This window comes from Malania oleifera, chromosome 1, assembly GCF_029873635.1.
Source record: "Malania oleifera isolate guangnan ecotype guangnan chromosome 1, ASM2987363v1, whole genome shotgun sequence".
In the NCBI taxonomy this organism is placed as follows: domain Eukaryota; kingdom Viridiplantae; phylum Streptophyta; class Magnoliopsida; order Santalales; family Ximeniaceae; genus Malania; species Malania oleifera.
The window spans coordinates 38171631-38190692 of NC_080417.1; the positions used below are offsets into that span (position 1 = coordinate 38171631).

A 19062-nucleotide genomic window follows, 5' to 3' on the forward strand; every position below is an offset into this window, starting at 1 on the left:
GGGAGTAAATAACAGTTTAATAATAGGATTGAATGCTCAATAAAAAACTTTACCAAACCTCAAGATCAAACCAATTTTACGTAAGATGATATGAATGTAAGCACTTGGATCTTGAAGATGATGGTGACGAATGCCCAAACTTAATGTGAATGTTTTGGAGTGCAGGCAAAGTTAGCAAAAGTATTAAAAAAGTCTCTCTAACATATTTCTTCTTGCTTTTTGGTGTTTTTCTAAGGTTTAGGGTTGGTTTAAATAAGTATTCTCACATTTGATCAATTTCTGGCCGTTGGATCATTTAATTAAAAAACTTCTGTGTTTTTTCTGTGCTGAAGCACCATTCTGTGCTATGAACTCGTCGATGAGTGAATACATTCGTTGCCGAGTGTACTTCATGAGTTCATCGACGAGAACAGGGGATTCGTCGACGACTGGGCTGTCTGAGATTTTTATGGTCTCGGTATTTTCTCGTTGACAAGAGCAAAGCGTTCGGTGACGAGTGGCTTTCAGTCATTCGTTGACGAGACTTGAGGAATCGTCAACAAGTTGCCTGTTATTCAACTCGATCCAACCTAGGTCAATGTATATAAATATTTCATGATAAACATGCATCCTAAGGTTAGTATATATGTCATTTTGAGTTTCACATCATATCTTATGAGTTATGCAAATACAATTAAACCTACTGCGAATTACAAATGAAAGATTTGGATTGCCTTTATCCTTATGCTCTTCGGCTTCCATGTATTGACCCAAGTAGTATACTTTCGTGCTTACTACTAAGTCATGATCCTATTCAAAATCTCAATGCACAGGTAAAATATCAAATGATTTATCATTATCAAAATAGGATTGGACTCAAAGAGTCAATAGTCATTAAGGGATCTAAAAAAATAAAAATAAATGAATATACCAAAATAGATAAAGTTGGATAAAATTCCCTAAAAATATAAAAAAAAAAAAATTGCAAAAAAATAACTAGAAATATATATATATTGAAAAATTGGGAATGTTTTTTGAAGATCCTTTTTGCTTAAATTTGTTGCATTTGAATGAGTGTTTTACATGTTTAATACCTATATGCATCATATTGTGTGTGTGAATGCATTTTTGTGTCCCATTGATAAAACAAATGGTAAAGACGTATTTCATACCTCACATATGACAATTTTGAGAGGGGTTTATCTAAGAAGATTCCCTCCTTTGGAGGTCTTATTGGACATTCCTAAGTTGTACTAAATTTTGCATTTTCCTTTGAAATTTCAATGTTTGTTTGATTACTTAGGAGTTAATTAAGAATCATCTGAGTTAATTTGGGATAATTCATAATTAATTAGGTATCGTTCGTAGAGCGAGTGTATATGAGGTCTTAATACCTTTCCATTGCATAACTGGACTCCCGATCCCAACTTTAGTAAAAGCAGACTGAGACTACTAATTCCTTGGCCTTTAGTTTAGAGACCAATCAACGAGAAGAAATTAGATGAACTAATTGCACTTAGGAAAATAATAGGTTAGTGACGACTCCATGGAATAATCAATATCGCCCCTTGCCATTTCAGACCCCTTCTCTGGGATGTTGCGACACTTACAAATGAATTAAAATTAGAAAATGAATTTTTGAAAAAGAAAATTGAAAATCTTAACCATGTTCTTTAAAAAATTATATAAGTAAAGGAGAATTATAATAGAATATTAGCTAATTAAAATGTCATTTTTGACAATCCTAAAAAGAGACATTAACCATACAAAAGAAAATCTAGTGTTAAGAAGATACGAGTACCAAAAGGGTTGAGATTAATTTCACATGCTAATACCCCAAACTTTTTAGGACTTAGTTGAATATTTAAAAAAAAAAAATGAGACTTGAGTTTTTTTAAATCTTTTATCATTAAAAAAAAAAATTATGTTTACCCAAGATTTCATAAAAAATAAGGGATTAAAAATGTTTTTAAACTTGTACTTTTATTTTTCTCTGAAAATTTTATTGAATGTTTTGCATGTTAATGAAAATTTGAAAATCTTTATTGTTGAAGTGCTTATCGTGAACCCCATGCTTAAGTCTAAAGTATATATGCATATGTTTAGGGGGAGTATGCTTAAAATAGAATATCATGTCCTTTGATTTTGTTATTAATGATCATTTTAAATATGAATGTACTGTTGATGATTTTTGAAAATTAAGCATAATGAGTTGCAAATATTGAATATTTTGTTGATGTGAAAGATGAGCTTGAATGAATATTTTGGTTGAAGTTTGTTATATTTGTGTGTGACTCCTATACTTAATCACAAACAAAGGAAGGAAAATATGTGAGAGAAGTCTTCTTGTGCTGGTAGAAGAAGACTCATCAATGAGTAGATATCGAGATCCAGAAAATCTCAAAGTTAAAGACTCATCGACGAGAGGATAGATTCATGACGAGTGTCTCGTCGACGAATCCCCTGTACTCGTCAACGAGTGCGCTTGGGTTGCGAGAAGTTATTTGAATTTTGAATTTGAATTGTGTGACGGTTGGGGATTCGGAGGGAAACCTCTGAGGGCTTGTTATGTATGTTCTTCTGGGCATATTTTAACATGTAAGAGAGTAAGAGAGGGGTGAGAGAAGGAGAGAAGATCATTGAGTTTATATCTTTGATTTTTATAGTGAAATCTCTTACCAATTGCTCCCGTGGATGTATGCTTTGTCGAACCACATAATTCCTGGTATCGTTGCTCTTATCTTTACTCTTTTTACATTGCTATGGTTGTGGAATAATTCTGTATTTACCATTTACTTTGTCGCAAGTATGTATGTGTGATTCTTTATACAATGTTTATTTCGCTGCGCATTATTGGAAGAGACCCTTATTTTCATGACAAAGTTAATTGAGTTTATTTGAAATTCTTGTTGATAATACTCATTTTGATCATATTGAATATATTGATAATGTGAAAATTGAGTTTGATTGAATATCTCGATGCATTTGAGCATATTGAACTTTTTATTAATCATATTGAATGTCTTGATGTTTCTTGAGAAAATTAAGAATATTGTTGTATGAATTTAATTTTTAGCTTCTAAAAATCTTTTGATATTTATTAAGGAAGAGCAAACATATGTGAAAAATCTTTTTTTTTTTTTAAATATGAACATGATTGTGAAAGAAATTTTTGAAAATCATGAACATATGCATTATTATTTTTTGAAACTAAAACATTTTGGTTCAAACTTGAGTTTCAAATTGTGGATTACCTTACAAAATTCATACCCCCATATTTTCCTTTTGATATTGACAAAGGGAAAGAAATTTTCAAGAATGAAAAGTCTATTTTTAAATTAGTTGGTATCAATTCTCTTTTATTTGACTTATGATCAACAAAAATTGTTATCAATTTTTATATGAACTTGCATCAATTTATTATCATCAATTATCACAATCTTGACTATGCAAAAATTTTTATGTGGAGGATATTGACATATTTTTGGTGAATTTTTGATAAAATTCAAACTTTGCGCCCGAATTGTAATGTCTCTAACCCCATTCCCTCTTATTTTGGTTTTGTTGATGTCAAAGAGGGGAGGAAATAGGAAAAAAAAAAATTGTGTGTGATTTAAATGCTTTATTATTCGTTTATATTTTTGTGAATAGTTTGTCATTATAAAAAATGGAGAGATTGTTATTCCTAAGATTTCATTAACCCTGTTTTGATTATGACAAATTATTATGAACCAATGAATTTGTATTTAAGTTGTGTTATATAAGATTAAACTCATTAAGTTGAAGAAATTTAGAGAAGTTGAAGACTTTATTTGATTTGTTTGTTGTGTTTTTCTCTCAATTGGAATGTGCTTTAAATTGTAAAATTATGATAAAATATAAGACATAACACTACTAGACCAAAATCGGCAAAAGGAGAACAATAAGTAGACAAAATCCTGACTTTATGCTAGGGGTGGTCGACTGGCCTAGGTAGAGGACAAAGGGGCAGAGGGCAAAGGTGGTTGAATGGTCCCTGAAGGCGGTCGACAAATCAGACAAATTTTGCTTACAACGACTTTCTTCTTGTCTCTAACGACTAGTAAGTGGTTGGCTGGACCTTATAAGCAATTGATTGAACTAAGAGCCAAAAAGGCTCCCAACGAGTAGAAAATAGATAATTTTCACCCAATCTCTGCATGCCCTCCTAAACCTTGAGAACATAAGAGAATAGACATATGTCGAAAATTCAAGTGCTCTTACTTTCATTCCTTCTTAATCTTTTGTTGTCTAATTGCTCATCATTGAAAGATAGTTAGTAAAATTTTTTAACTTTCAATTGTTTATTTCTTGAGAGTTTATTGTGTGGGTTTTAGTTGTGTATCTTCCTTGTGAGGATTTTGAGTTTGTAAAATTTCTTGTATTGTTTCCTTAGTTTCCATCAAAATAAGGATTATAATTTGATTTCCCTAGTCTACTAAAAATAAGGGGATGTAAGTCATGTTCTTGCCTCTGTTAAAGTAAGAGAAGTTAGTGAAACCTCAAGATGATTTTCCTTGAGAGAGTGGACGTAGACAAGTATAGCTTAATCACTATAAAAACGTTTGCATTGCCATATCTATTCTCTATTTGATTTATCTGCTTTTATATTTATATATTTATTTAATTATTTTAAATTTTGTATTAAATTTATTAATTTTTATTAAATTTAATTCATCCTCCTCTTGAATTGTTTTTATATAAACAAGCTTGACTTTCCTCCTCTGCAACCCTAATTTAGATTGAATGAAACCATTTCAATTAGACGATCAACGGTTGGAATGAGATGGTTCGGTTTGGCCGATCGGTTTTATTGGTTAAAAGTTGGGACCGATGAGAGGTCGCTCCTCATTGTACCAGCACTCCACGGGGTAGTCAGAAGGCATGCGGGTGTCCTGTATGGTAGTCTGAATACCGAAAAGACGAATACGCCTCCAGTGAACTTTCAGGTCGTTCGACCGACCGACTCACAGCGCAGACGAAGGTGACGCAGAGATGAGGAAACGAGATTTGGCAATTCTCATGCTCGCCGCTTTCGCCATTTTCTTCTCTCTTCAGGTCCCTACTCTGCTCTTGTACTGAATCATCCCCTAATTTTCTATAAACACGAGATAACCCTCAGAACCACAGTCCGATTCTAACAACTTGTATTTCTTCAACTTGATTTGTGACATGCGCTGACGTATCAACTGGTTTAGCTCTTGCTGTTTGATTTTTGTTTCATTTGAATGGATTATGCCTTATTATTTCAAGTTAATTAACTGATGGGGGTGCTTTAATGTATGAAGCATGAGGGTGATTTTTCTTTTAGAGAGGCGTGGTTTCATCTTTCTGAGGAATACCCTATCAAATACGAAGCTGAGCGTCTCCCACCGCCCATTGTCGCTGATCTAAATGGCGATGGAAAGAAAGAGATTCTAGTCGCAACCCATGACGCCAAAATTCAGGTTAATCTCGGTTCATTTTTTGGCAATTTGTAATTTAGTGTTATTTCCTCTCTGCAAAAATTAACGAGAACCTGATTGCAGTACTGTGTCTTTTAAGCTTACTAGTACCATTTCCTAGCTTACAGTGGCATATATTCTGATTGGGTATAAGATGATACCCTTTTAATTTGGTGCTCCTTCTTAGTTAGCAATAAATAAATGGATGATATTCGTTTGCCTTCTAGTTGCATATGGAACTTTTTTGGTTGGCTCTTGCTTTGTGTCAAGATGATAATTGGATTTTCTATTTAAGCTTTCCAGAAACGTGCCTTGTTTATTTGATTGGCAATGTGGCATTGATTATTGCATCTTGATAAGTTACTTCCAAGTTTCACGGCAAACTGTTTGCTTGGTGATGCCATCGCACCCTTGTCGTTTAGGTTTCTAATTGTATATTATTTGCTGTAAGTTTCTAAAATCATGGTGGGAGTCTTAGGTGTTGGAGCCTCACACAAGGCGTGTGGATGAAGGTTTCAGTGAAGCACGTGTGCTGGCAGAGGTGACTCTTTTGCCTGACAAGATCCGCATTTCATCTGGGAGACGTGCAGTAGCCATGGCCACAGGTGTTATAGATCGAACTTACAAACATGGACAACCACAGAAGCAGGTCCTTGTTGTCATTACTTCAGGATGGTCTGTTATGTGTTTTGACCACAACCTGAAAAAGCTATGGGAAACAAATCTGCAGGTTTGTATGGATGAGACTTTCATTTTCATATTCTACTTGTTTGTTTGTTTTTTTTTTTTCTTTTTTTGGGGGGTACCTTCCACTTGTTCATATTCCTCTTTTGGCAGGAGGATTTCCCCCATAATGCTCACCACAGGGAGATAGCAATCTCAATAAGCAATTATACATTGAAACATGGAGATGCAGGATTGGTAATAGTTGGTGGAAGGATGGAAATGCAACCACATGTATGTTTCTCACATTTCTTTGCCCATATTAGTTGTCGAGTACTACTTGATGCAACTTTATCACTTTATGTGAGATTTTTCATATGGAGCATCGCACATAGGTGAACGTTAGTGGACTAAATTCAAGAATAATGAGACTTCATTTGGCTGCTTAATAACTTTTTTTCTTGTATGGAGTTGAATGGCTACCGAAAGATCAACTCCAACTTTCTCACTTATCTTTTTTCCTCAAACCTATAGTGGCATAGCAAAAGATTTGTATAGGTCATAATCCACAGTGTGATATTAAAATATTGTTTCGATCATTGGTCATTGTTTCTTTGTCTCTTTAGGTATTTATTTGAAAAAGGTCTTTTGACCCCATAGTATTATAGAAATGATGAATTCTCAAGGAATAATTCCTATTGAATTGCTATTTTTCTTATTTTTTTATTTTTTATTTTTTGTGATGTTCTTCCAAAGTATTGAAAGAAGTCCATGTGTATTTTTTGTGTCATAATTGATGCCATAGAGTCATACTGGATTTAGACACATGAATATTAGGCATGCATGGTGTCACCATGAATTGTTACCATGTTACTTGGTTAATGTGCAGAGTTATTACTAAATGACATGATAAAGCACACCTTCTGTTCCACTGCATGAGGTAGCTCCAAATGTTTAGCACACTAGGTTTGGTTATATTGTGTATATGTAGGACACAACGTATTTATTATGTTAATTTAGAGTAGTTGAATATGTCTGCTTCAATTGGGAAGTATAAGGTTAGTTCTGGTCATACATGACTACAAAGACAATAGTTATAAGATATTTTCTAGATGGCCTACAACTCGGGATTTTAAGACCACAGGGGATGTAGGGCACAACATTGGTGTCTGTTATTTGTGTGGTCTATTAATGCGAAGCAAAATCAAAGATCTTGGTGCTTTCCAACTTAGAATTTGGACTTTTGGAGGGCTGTGCACTATATATTTCCTTAGATAGTGCTAAGTTTAGGCACAATGATTAAGGGAAATGAATCACTAAGAAACAATTAAAATCTGAACTTTATGGTGTTTAATAAAAGATAATCATTTTTAATGTATGCACTTCTAAGTTCTAACAACTAAAACAAGAAGAAAATGGAAATAAAAATATAAATGAAGAAGATTCAATGAGGATGATAAAAGAGGCAATTGTGAGGTTGTAGTAGTGCTCAATGGACTGCTTACACCGACCCGAACTCTAAAAAGATTGTTTGATGCATATGTTTGAAGAAGAAGATGGATGTGGAAGGTTTTTATGACTAGAAAAAGGAATGAAGTGATGGAATTGGAAAGCCAAGATAAAACATTTATTTGAATTTGTAGATGATTGGGAAGAGAAGGGGCAAAAAAGATCTACAAGGGTATGGAGGTCCCGCGAGGGTGGTGGGGGGGGGGGGGGTTGGTTGACGAAGGTAGGGTCTCTCTTATATAACGAGGGTTGAATTGGTCTTGTTCCAAGAATTTAGGGTATAGACGGTGCTGGGATGTTAATGGGAATTGGTCTTCCCACAACAACCACAACTTCTCTTCATTTTGACAAACTCTTAACACCAAGCTCTCTTTTTAGTACGATAAGAGATTTGGGAGATGAACTTCCAGAAGCCAAGGACGGTAACATTGCAAATCTTGAAGGTACTTTTGCCATTGACGTGTCTTCTCATTCTAATTCTGAATTACCATGAATAGAGTCATCTCGTTTCATAAGAAAGGAACCGTAGTACGTTCAACTTGATGAGTGGAAGAATTCGGGGTGACATCAACTTATACTTCTTTTTGTCAGTGGAGAGGGAATAAGAGTTCCCATATCCATCATGCTTCACCTTCCTATCAGATAACCATGGTCGGCCCAAAAGGATATGACAAATTTTAAGAGAATGGATATCACATTGCATTGTCTCCATAATGGAGCCAATCTTTGAAGGTAAGTAAGAAACGATCATGGACCTTCAAGTTGGTGTTATTCACCCTAGAAATTTTGTATGGTTCAGGATGAGGCCCAACTTCCGAATTTAACTTCTTCATAGCTTCTTCAGAAACTACATTTGTGTAACTGCCATGATCAATAACTGAAGTACAAAGCTGTTTTTGGCAATTCACTTGAGTTTGAAAGATGGTCCGCCTCCAATCCTCTTTCTCTTCAACCTTATGGGAAGAGAGCATATGTTGAAGCACTAAACAAGTTTTTAAATTGCTATCACCATCTTCTTCTTCTTTTTCTGCAACAGCCATGAATTGGTTAGGACATTGTGCAGCTCGTTGTCTAAAACCTTGACATTCAAAGCATCTGAGTGATGGTTGACTCTTTGAAGTTGTTTCGGAATGCTTAGGAGTCTTCCAAGAGGTATTAGTATGAACTCCTTTACCCAATTGCTCAACTGTCTTCTCTCGTACAACTCCACTAGTACTCTTCTCAAACCGAAGGGCTGACGTAGCTATAGGAAGTTTGCATTTTTTGTCCTCAATCTGAGTGGCAACTTGTTCTGCATCCTCAACTGTAATGAGATGACATGCAGCAAGTTTGGAGGCAATAGCTGGCTTCAACCCTTTTCTGTACAAAACTCTCATTACGTTCTTTTTCCATTCTACATCGGGACAGTAGCCAAATGATAGAATCTACTAGTGTACTCCATAACTGTTTTTCTGCTGCTTCAAATCAAAGAGCTAGAGATGAACATGCTGCTGATTACTGGGAGGCACAAATTGCTCCTACATGGCTCTTCATCTCATCCCATGTTGTAATCTCACCAAATCTCCTTCTTCTAAAGATCTCCCTTTGTTTAATCCACCAAATTTGAGTAGTTCCCATCAATTTTGATTCTGATTCAGCAAAGTACAACTTTCTAGCCTCATTCATGTTGTACCATCAGAAATAGTACTCCAAAGAATACACCCAATCATCAAATTCATCAGGAGAACCATTCCCATTAACACATGAGGCTTTTAATTCCCTTACTCAAATTTTTATTTCGGCCTTCACATAACTCAAAAGCATGAGAGACAGCAGCTATTCCACCATCTTGTTTGGTAGGAAATTTCATGGGTCTTTTACCTAAGGCTGCAACTTCGGTTGTTAGCCTATTCAAAGCACCGGTAATAGTCTTCAAAGCATTTTCCATATTTTGTGCCCATAACAACTCCACCTTTGTAGACAATTCAACATTGGTCACTATGATGCAATTATATGAAGCAATAGTTTAAAAGGCTCAACCGAGGCCCACCTTGAGGCTTGGCTAAAGGAAAGGCATGCCTAAAATGCTTTAAGGCTCAATTCAAAATACCAAATTCCAAGAAGGCTAACACATTACATGCTGAAGCATACGCATTTTCACAAAAAAACACGCCTTTTGTGCCTTTTTAGTTGAGGCTTAAGCGTTTTGGGTGTGTGATTCTGAAGTTAGAATTGGTTAGAAAATTTTAACTATATGTTTGAATAAAAGGAATGTCATAATATGAGTTTATTTTTAAAACTCTTGAACCCCAATCTTTCCAAAATAATTGAGAGTTGTATCTTACATCATAAAAATAGTTTGAATTTTATAATGGTATAACTACCTCTCGTCATGATTTATGTCATGTATTCAAGTTAGCAATTTTTGAATGACCAACAAGTAGTTTGCAAAGTATATCTAGTTTTTCGTTTTTACATTATGTTTGTCATTTTCTTAATTTATTTTAAATATATATAATTTATTTAATGTATTTTTCTCTTAAAAAAATTCTCAAAAGGCTTATGCTCCAATGCCTTAAGGCTTATGCCTTGCCTCTTAAGGGGTTAAAAAGCCTCACTTTACGCCTTTGCCTTTTAAAACATTGATATGAAGAAAATCACAAACTTCACTTTTTAAGAAAAATCTTCAAGTCAACTTTAATCTGGAGTATCACGCAGAAATGAAACAAATTCACTAGCAAAACTCACAAATGCAGAAAAAAAAAAGCTGATTTTTGATGCAGGCAGTGGCAATTTCAGGGTTTCATGCCAAAATTATCGTGCTTGCTTGCAATATGTTGTGTCCACAACAAAATATCTCCGTGCAGGTCAAAATATCGTGGAGAAAATACAAAATCTTGTGGCCAAAGCAAATTTTCGCTAGACTGGAAAGTGCAGAATTCTGTGAAAGTTTCCCAGTCACAGGTCACCAGCGCATGGGGTGTGTGCACTGCGTGAGGCACCTCCGGTGATGAAACTTGGGTCGAGGGGAGATTAGGGATGGGTAGATTGGTGGTGGCAGTGTGATGAGAAAAGCACAGGAGATCAGGGTTCTCAAAGTGCCAATGGCTGGAGAAGTTTTGGCTGGTGCTTGGGGTGTCCTCCGGTGGTCGGACGGCGATGAGAATTGGAGGGGAAGGGTTTGGGGGGGTTTTGTTTTCAATGGTATGGGTGGCATTGCAGGAAGGGGTGTAGAAGGTGGTGTTTGAGGAAATGGGGACACGACTGGAATTTTATGAAAAGTTCAGAACTGCAGTAATGTTTTTCGGTTTTTTTTTAAAGAAACTGAAATTTCAGAAGAAGAAGAAGAGAAGAGGAGAAGAGTGAGGGAGAATGGGTGGACTGAAAGCTAGAGAACAAAAAGAAAAGAAAGAAGCAGCAGCAGATATGTAGCAAGAAGTTACAGAACAGAGGAGATAAGGAAAGAGGAAGAAGAGAGGGAGAAGAACAGGGCAGAAGAGAAAAGAGAAGGGGACGATGTTGGGATTGAAATGGAAGAATGGAGATTGAAGTTGGGCTTTGATACCAAATGATACAGGGCAGCATCAAGGTTCTGCAGCCATGGGAGAATTTAGGAGAAATAGAAGAGAGGAAGGAAAGGGAAGGGAGGAGAGAGGAAAGAGCAAGGGGGAACTCACGTTCAATTCCAATTCACATTCATCCTATTCTTTGACATAGGCCTCCTAATTGGGTTGATATGATCCATCCAAATAGCCGCTTCTCGTCCTACATCATTAGGACCTTGAGGGAGAAGTTTGGGGGTTTGAGGGTGACTAATGGCATGAGAAAATTTGACTCTTTTATTTGGGATTGTTGCTGTAAGGATGTACCTTTGAATAATGGTTGCTTTACTTGGGTGGCATCTAGGGATAGACAAGCTTCGTCTCGCATTGATAGATTCTTTTTTAGTTTTTGCTGATGTGTGGGAAGACTTGTTCCCATATATTGTGCCAGAGGTGCTGGTTTGGCTCACTTTTATTATTGCGGCTTGTACTCCTTGGCTTCAATCCCTTTCAGGGGCTTGATTCCTTTTAAGTTCTAGAATTTGTGGTTTTTGCACACTTTTTTTCCGATAATGTTGGAATTTCGTGGAAGCAGTGCAATGATCAAGGGTGGTATGGTTTTAAATTTTTGAGGAGATGAAATTTGTCATAAATAAGTTATGTATTGGATTAATGAGGTGTTCAGGGATGTTGATGAGAAGACAAAAACACTGTTTTGAATGATATTAGTAGCATGGACTAGAGAAATGTGGCTGTTGGGGGAGGAAGATAGAGTAAGAAGGGTTCATCTATGCAATGAATTGGAGGTGCTTTTGTTGAGGGAAGAGAGGAGTTGGTGTTAGAAATCGAGGGGTAGTTTGTTTAGGAAGGGGAGTGTAATTCTGGGTTGTTTCACAGTGTAGCTAATGGAAGGAGGAGGAAAAATTTCATTAACGAGCTAGAGTTAAGACTCAGGAAGGGTGGTGAGAGATCATAAACAAATTGGGGATGGATGATTGACTTTAAACTTTTGTATAATGTTGAGTGCAAGAATAGGTTAATGGTGGAGGGGCGGCTTGATTGGAGACCTATTGATGAAGAGCCTACTAATTGGTTGGGGAGGCCTTTTGATTTGGAGAAAGTTAGAAGGACTGTGTCTAAAGCACTTGGCCTAGATGGTTCTACAATGGCTTTCTTCTAGTACAGTTGAGAAGTGCTAAAAGACGATGTCATTAGGTTTTTTGGGGAGTTCCATAGGAATGGGGTGATGTGCAAGAGTGTTAATTCTACTTTTATTGCTCTCAATCCAAAAAAAGGAAAGGGCGAGGAGGGTGAAGGATTTTAGGCCTAGTAGTCTTGTGACTAGTGTTTATAAGGTGCTAATGAAAGTTCAGTCTAGAAGAGTTAGGTAGGTGTTGGAGGATATGGTGTCCTTGGCCCAATCTGCTATTCTGCTTTTGTTAAAGATAGGCAAATATTAGATGCAGTTTTGGTAGCCAATTAGGTGTTTGAGGATGTGAGGGGTAAGAAGGCTGTGGTTTTTTAAATTGGATTTTGGAAAAAGCCTATGGCATGGAAAGCTCAGTCGAGAAGAGTTAGTTTGGTGTTGGAGGATATGGTGTCCTTGGCCCAATCTGCTTTTGTTAAAGATAGGCAAATATTAGATGCAGTTTTGGTAGCCAATTAGGTGTTTGAGGATGTCAGGAGGGGTAAGAAGGCAGTGGTTTTTTAAATTGAATTTTGGAAAAATCTTATGGCATGGTTAATTGGGGTTTCCTTTATAGTTTTACTGAAAAAGGGGTTGGGGTCCATGTGGCATAATTGAATAAGTGGGTGCCTCAGGTCCATTAACATAAATGGGATTGTTAATGATCAGCTCAGGGGTTGGTTTTGGGTTTCATGGGTATTAAGACATGGGTAACCATTATTCACCTGCCCCCCTCTAGGCGCTGGTTTTTTTTTTTTTAACTCCGATGGTGGATGTTTTGAGTAGGTTGATTCTTCACGCTCAGGATCTAGGGGTGATTCGGGGTCTATTGAATGGGAGGGAGAAGGTGAAGTTGTCTCATCTTCAGTTTGCAGACAATACTAATTTTGCCCGTGATAATCGTGCTGTGCAATTCGCAAGTTTGAGAACATTTTGCGGTTGGAGATAAATCTGTCCAAGAGTGGTTAGCAGGTATCAATTTGAGTGGTAGGGGGCAGGTTGTGAATCTTTGGCCTGGCCCTTTTTCGTATCTTGGTGTTCCTGTAGGTTTTTTTTTTTTTAAATTTAATTTAATTTTATTTATAATACAAAAAGTGATATATTAAGATTGAACTTTTAGGCGACAATCCTTTGTTGGGTGCTTTTTGGGTTTCGGTGATTGATAGAGTCGGGAAAATATTAGAGGGAAAATATTAGAGGGGTGGAAGAAGGCTTGTCTTGCTAGTGCTTGTTTTGCTAATATTTCCATTTTTTTTTAAATCCCTTTTAAGAATACCTACTAGGGTGGCTAGGAAATTGGAGAAAATTATGAGAGATTTCTTGTTGTCGGGTTTTGAGGAGGATAAGAGGGATCCCCTAGTTAGTTGGGTGGTGGTTAAGCGGCCCAAGTTTGAGGGGGTTTTTGGTCTTGGAAATATTTGTTCTAAGAATATCTTTTTAATTGGAAAAAGGTTATGGAGGTTCCCCTTAGAATCTAATTCCTTATGACACCAGCTGATTAAAAAGTAAGTATGCAATACATCATATTGGGTGGGATTCTAGGAGGAGTGGCAATATTACTCATACTAGCCCTTGGAAGTTTGTTTCTTAGGTAGCTAGGGTACTTGGATTGGTGAGACATTGTTGGAGTTGTTGGTGTTGCGCTTGTTTAGACTTTATTTATTCATAATGCAGCATTTCAGCTTTCTAGTTTTCAGAGATGGCTCTTTTTCTTGGGATTTTCACTTCTTTAGGAGTCTCAATGAAAAGAGAGGTTGACGAGTTTACTTGTTTATTGGGTTTGCTGGATTCCTTTTTTCCTACTTTGAAGGGGTATGCTAGGCTTTTGATTGGGGATGCTTTGGGGCTTTCTCTTCAAACTCTTTTTTTGCTCATCTTTCAAAACCTAAAAATCCTAGCCTCTTATGGTTGAACAAAGCTGTTTGGAAAGCAATAGTTTCTTCTAAGGTCTGGGCTTTCATCTGGTTTTGTGCTCTCAACAAGGTCAATACCAATGATGTGTTGTTGCAGTTAAGGAGGCCTCATAGAGCTCACAGTCCAGATGTTTGTATACTGTGTTGCGAGGAAAATGAGACTAATGGTCATATTTTCCTTTGTTGCCAGGTGGTGAGGTGTCTGGAACAATTTTTTTTCTTATTATGGTGAGGTTGGTAGCCGCAGAGACTGTTCATGATTTTTTTTTCTGGTGAATTTTTGGGGTTTAGGAAGAATGAAAGAGGTAGGATTTTTTGGAACTATGCAGTGTTTGCTATTTTGCGGATCATTTGGTTCAAAATGAAGGCTAGAATTTTCAAGGACCAGAAGACTTATCCAATTTTGCTTTGGGAGAAAGTTACTTTTTTCGTTTCTTTTTTTTAAGGCTCACTTTTTGGAGTTTCTGGGGATCTTTCGCTGTTCAATATTCAAAGGGATTGGAAGACAGCTTTGATGTAATTTTGTTTTCCTTTTGCTCTCTTTTTTGGAGGATATCTTATCCTTCTGTCCTTGTAATTATTTCTTCTCCTAGTACATTCATCGTAAAAAAACATTATTAAAATATAAAAATCTAATGAAAATCAGACCTTTAAATCTGGAGAGTCTAGAAGACAGTGTGCCAACCAAAAGCTCAAACATTGGTTTCTTCTCAAGACTGCATTTCTTGTCCAACACTGATTTTCTTCTGATATTTTCCAATGGCAGAAAAGAGAAGTACAGAATGGAAAGGCCAACAAACTTCATTCTTTCTTCTCTCTTGGATGACAGAACTCATGTAAATAGCAAATAGAAGGCCATTGTGCAAAAAAATAAAAATGTTTCTTTAAGTTGATTTTTAGAGGGATCGGGCCCATCTGATATTCAAGAATTGCACAATTCATGTTATTCAATTTGATTTATCGATTCATCTTGTGAAATGTGAATCGTACTGTCTGCCCTCAAATGACAGCCTTCTGTGATTTTCCCATGCGATTTGAACTGATTTATGCCTTTCTTGATACAAAATTCTAATGACTATGGATAAGATGTTAAAACTTTTTGAGAGCATTTGACTCAAGAGTCTTCATCTCTCACCTTCAAACAGTGTCTCTCAAACATGTTTCTTCATTGTATAAGGATGATGCTTCTTATAAATATGTAGTTTTTTACTTGTTTTATCCGTCATGTAGAAATTGTATGGGGATGAACATAGATGATTAAGGTATTTGAAACATACTTTATTTGTTGCAGTAGGAATCAGATTTTAGACTTTTTAAATTCACAGATTTGTTTTTTCTAGCATAAATTAATTCTTGGAATAGAATTGTGCCTTTAATATGCTAGATCCAAATATAACTTATTTGCCTTGAACTTAGTTCATGTTTTTCGCTTCTTTAGATTTACTTAGATCCTTTTGAAGAAATTGGGATGGCAGAGAAAAATGCTGAGCAGCATCGAAGAAGTGCTAATGAAAAGGAGGTACAGGCATTTTTTGGCATACACTTTGTAGAGCTATTTTGCTTTCTTATATTCTTGCCGATAATGTTATTTATGTGTTGCAATTAATGTTATCGTAAATTTACTCTGCTTTCTCAAAATAAATCCACAGCTTGGGCTTCCTTATTTACTTAATGATTGTATGAGTGGGCTAAAACCATAAAAAATTGATTCGATATCATTACCGTTACAGTTTATGTATCTTCTATTTTTTGGGTAGAGAAGGAAAATATGTTAAGAGAGAAAGGAATTGCAATAAAAAGAGGACAAGAAATCCTTGTAAAGAAAATGAAGAAGCAAAACTAAAAAAAAAAAAAAGATAAAAGATAAAACAGCACATAAGCTAACCAAGAAAACCCCTTTTCAATCCTTGCCATCATAATTAATAGAGCACTTCAAATTGCTAATTTTCACCATCCTTATTTGCCTTACTTTTATCGCATCCAAATGGGCTTCTTTGCTTCTCGCATCAAACAACCATAAATCCATTTTATATACTTCTTATTTTTTAAAATGCAGTTTATATTTGTCAACAGATTGTTTGAAACTATTGCAGCCAAGTAATTGGTTGATGCTGTTTATACCATGGTCTTAAATATTGGCAATATTTTCAAAATTTTTTGAGAGGTTTTTGGAACAAAATTTATGGTGGGGGGGGGGGGGGGTTCCAATTGGCTGACATTCCTTAAAATTTGAAAATTCAGCTGAAATTTTGGGAATTCCAACCAAAGTTTTGGAAAATTAAAAGTAGAATCTGAAATGGAGCAAATTTTGGGTTTTAAAAAAAATTGTTTCTAAATGACTTTCAATCATCTATTTTAATATTTCCCCAAAGTTCCATTCATAATTTCTATAATGGATTATAAATTTATGATGTTAAGTTGAAATCAAAATTTGTGTCGAAATAAAAATTCCATCATAATTTCCAGAAATTGAGACCCTAGAAATTTCAGTCGAAATTGAAATTAGTCCTTTATTTATTCCTTAGTTGTGAAAAGAAGAACATGGAAATTGCCATCCATTTGGTTTTTGGGCACATGGTGAAATGGAGAATGATAACAAGAGGAGCGAGGACATTTCGTCTTAAACTGCTGATTTGTGACATTATTCTTCACTAGAGGGTGGGTTATTTTATGTATGTATGAAGCGGGGTTGAAGCTAGGATTTCATGATTGGATGTGCCAAAATAAAATTATAAAAAATAAACTCTAGTACTCATATTAATATTTAGTAGTAGTAGATGCAAAAAAAAGATAAAATTGAAACAGGACATGGAAATTGAGAATATTTATTTATTATATGTTGAATTCCTTTCTTATAGTTTATAAATAGAATGTGTCAATTATATTAGAGACTAAATACAAAAAAAAAAAGAATAAAATAAATATATTAAAACAAGACACACACAAATTATTACTTTACTTTTTTACTTTGTAGTCTGTATTATGACTGGTTTATTGTATATATAATGGCCATTCTCCTACTTTGATGTCTACTTTTTTATTTTCCGTAATATCCTTGTATAAATATTGATTGAAAGATAAAACTATTATAATTAAGTCAAACAATTATGATATAACTAACCAATAGCTATTTATAACTAAGCATAATGACCCTCAATAATTCTTTCAATAGTGTCTTTTTTTACATCCTAAAATACTTTCAAATTTTTTTAAAGTTACTGTTGCTTGATATTATTTTATCCAAGAACTTAAAACAAAGTGGGATAGAGGATGGCCTTTTTTTTTTTTTTTTTTTGAGTTTTTATTCTTTATTTGTTTATTTATTTGGGTCCAATGCCCACATTGGGCCTGGGTTACACAACGGGAGGTAACCCATCTTCCGTTCCATATCCCTTCCCACTCCTCCTAGGATTCATACCCAATATCTTTAACATGGAAATCTTAAGCTTAATTAATTGATTTATAGAAAATAATTAATTTTATAATATTAACTGAAAATACATTACTCATGCATTGGATGTGTCCGATGACTAGTGCATGTAAAATGCTTAGGGCATTGGGGCTGCAATAGAATTATTGCACCAGGGTAATGGTTCTGAGATGGCTTTGCTGGTGTTAGAATTGAGTGAAATCATAGCAGGCACAGGAGCATTATTGATACATAATTGTGGCAGAAAAAGAAGGATTGGTGATACAAGGATGATATTTTGTTTTTATACAAAATAATATAACTGTATGGGTGTCATTGAATTTTAAAAGAAAAATGTTTATATGAGGGGGAATGAAAATATTTATGCTGAATTCAGTGTTTCTGCCTTCTAACAGCATGAATTTAGTTGAACCAATAGACACTGTCAAAGTAAAACAAGATATAGTTCTCCTTTTTGTTGAAAATCATGTCATTTGCTCTCTTCCAGTATCTCCTATGTTTTTTTGACATTCTGAAACATTTTCTCCTCTTGTTTTCTTGATGTTAGTTTTTCCTTCCTACTTTTTTCCCCCCTATTTCTATATACTCTATGAGACCCCTACTGTAGTTCTATGAGCACTTAGATATCAATAGTTACAAGCTGATGCCACATGCTTTTGATTGGTTTTCTGTGCAGGCTTCTGAAAATGCTGGAACTGTGGATTTGCGCCATTTTGCATTTTATGCATTTTCGGGTCGAACTGGTGTACTTCGATGGAACAGAAAGAATGAGGTTAGCTTACTCCTATGTTTTCAAATTCAATTATGCCCTTCCATTTCTTGCACTATATTATAAGGAGGAATTTCTAAGTTCAGCATCGCTTAGTTCTTATCGAATGCTTTTATTGACAAATAAAAATCATTTTGACTTGTAGCTCCATTTTATTTTGTGCAAGAGATTAGTTGATGCATGAGTTGCAGTAAATTTTTGAAAGCAGTTTTGTTTGAGTTGTTATAATTCTTCTATTCAGCTGCTTGGGATCATATTAAAAAAATATTGGTTGTAGTAAAGGATTCATGTAGCCAACCCTACCAAGTGAGACTTAAGGCTTGTCATTGTTGTTGTTGTTGTTGTTGATGTTGTTGTTATTGTAACTACTTTTATTCTGTTTTATTTTTGTGGGTTATCTGTACAATATGATGTTATAAACATCTATTAAATGAATTTTTTCTTATAAAAAATGTTGCTTTAAAAAATTTGCATTTGATTACTTAGTAGAGCTTATCAATATATTATTGGAATGCTTGTGCTGCCAAAATCTTTGAACCATATTTTAGTAATGCAGCAAATGCTTGATAAATTCTATGATCTGCATTTAGTTTATGTTTTCAGAATATAGACAATAGATCCTTCCATTTC

General features: G+C 35.2%; 1 protein-coding gene across 1 annotated transcript in view; it reads left to right on the forward strand.

Moving 5' to 3' along the window:
* Positions 1 to 4586: 4586 nt before the first annotated feature.
* The window catches only part of LOC131157353 (uncharacterized), a 30137-nt gene continuing 15661 nt past the window's right edge, over positions 4587 to 19062 (forward strand). Inside the window, exons 1-6 of the mRNA XM_058111432.1 lie at positions 4587 to 5055; positions 5286 to 5444; positions 5920 to 6171; positions 6279 to 6398; positions 15672 to 15752; positions 18340 to 18435. Coding sequence (XP_057967415.1) covers positions 4993 to 5055; positions 5286 to 5444; positions 5920 to 6171; positions 6279 to 6398; positions 15672 to 15752; positions 18340 to 18435 — 771 coding nt within the window. The 5' untranslated portion in view covers positions 4587 to 4992. The remainder of the gene's footprint in view (positions 5056 to 5285; positions 5445 to 5919; positions 6172 to 6278; positions 6399 to 15671; positions 15753 to 18339; positions 18436 to 19062) is intronic.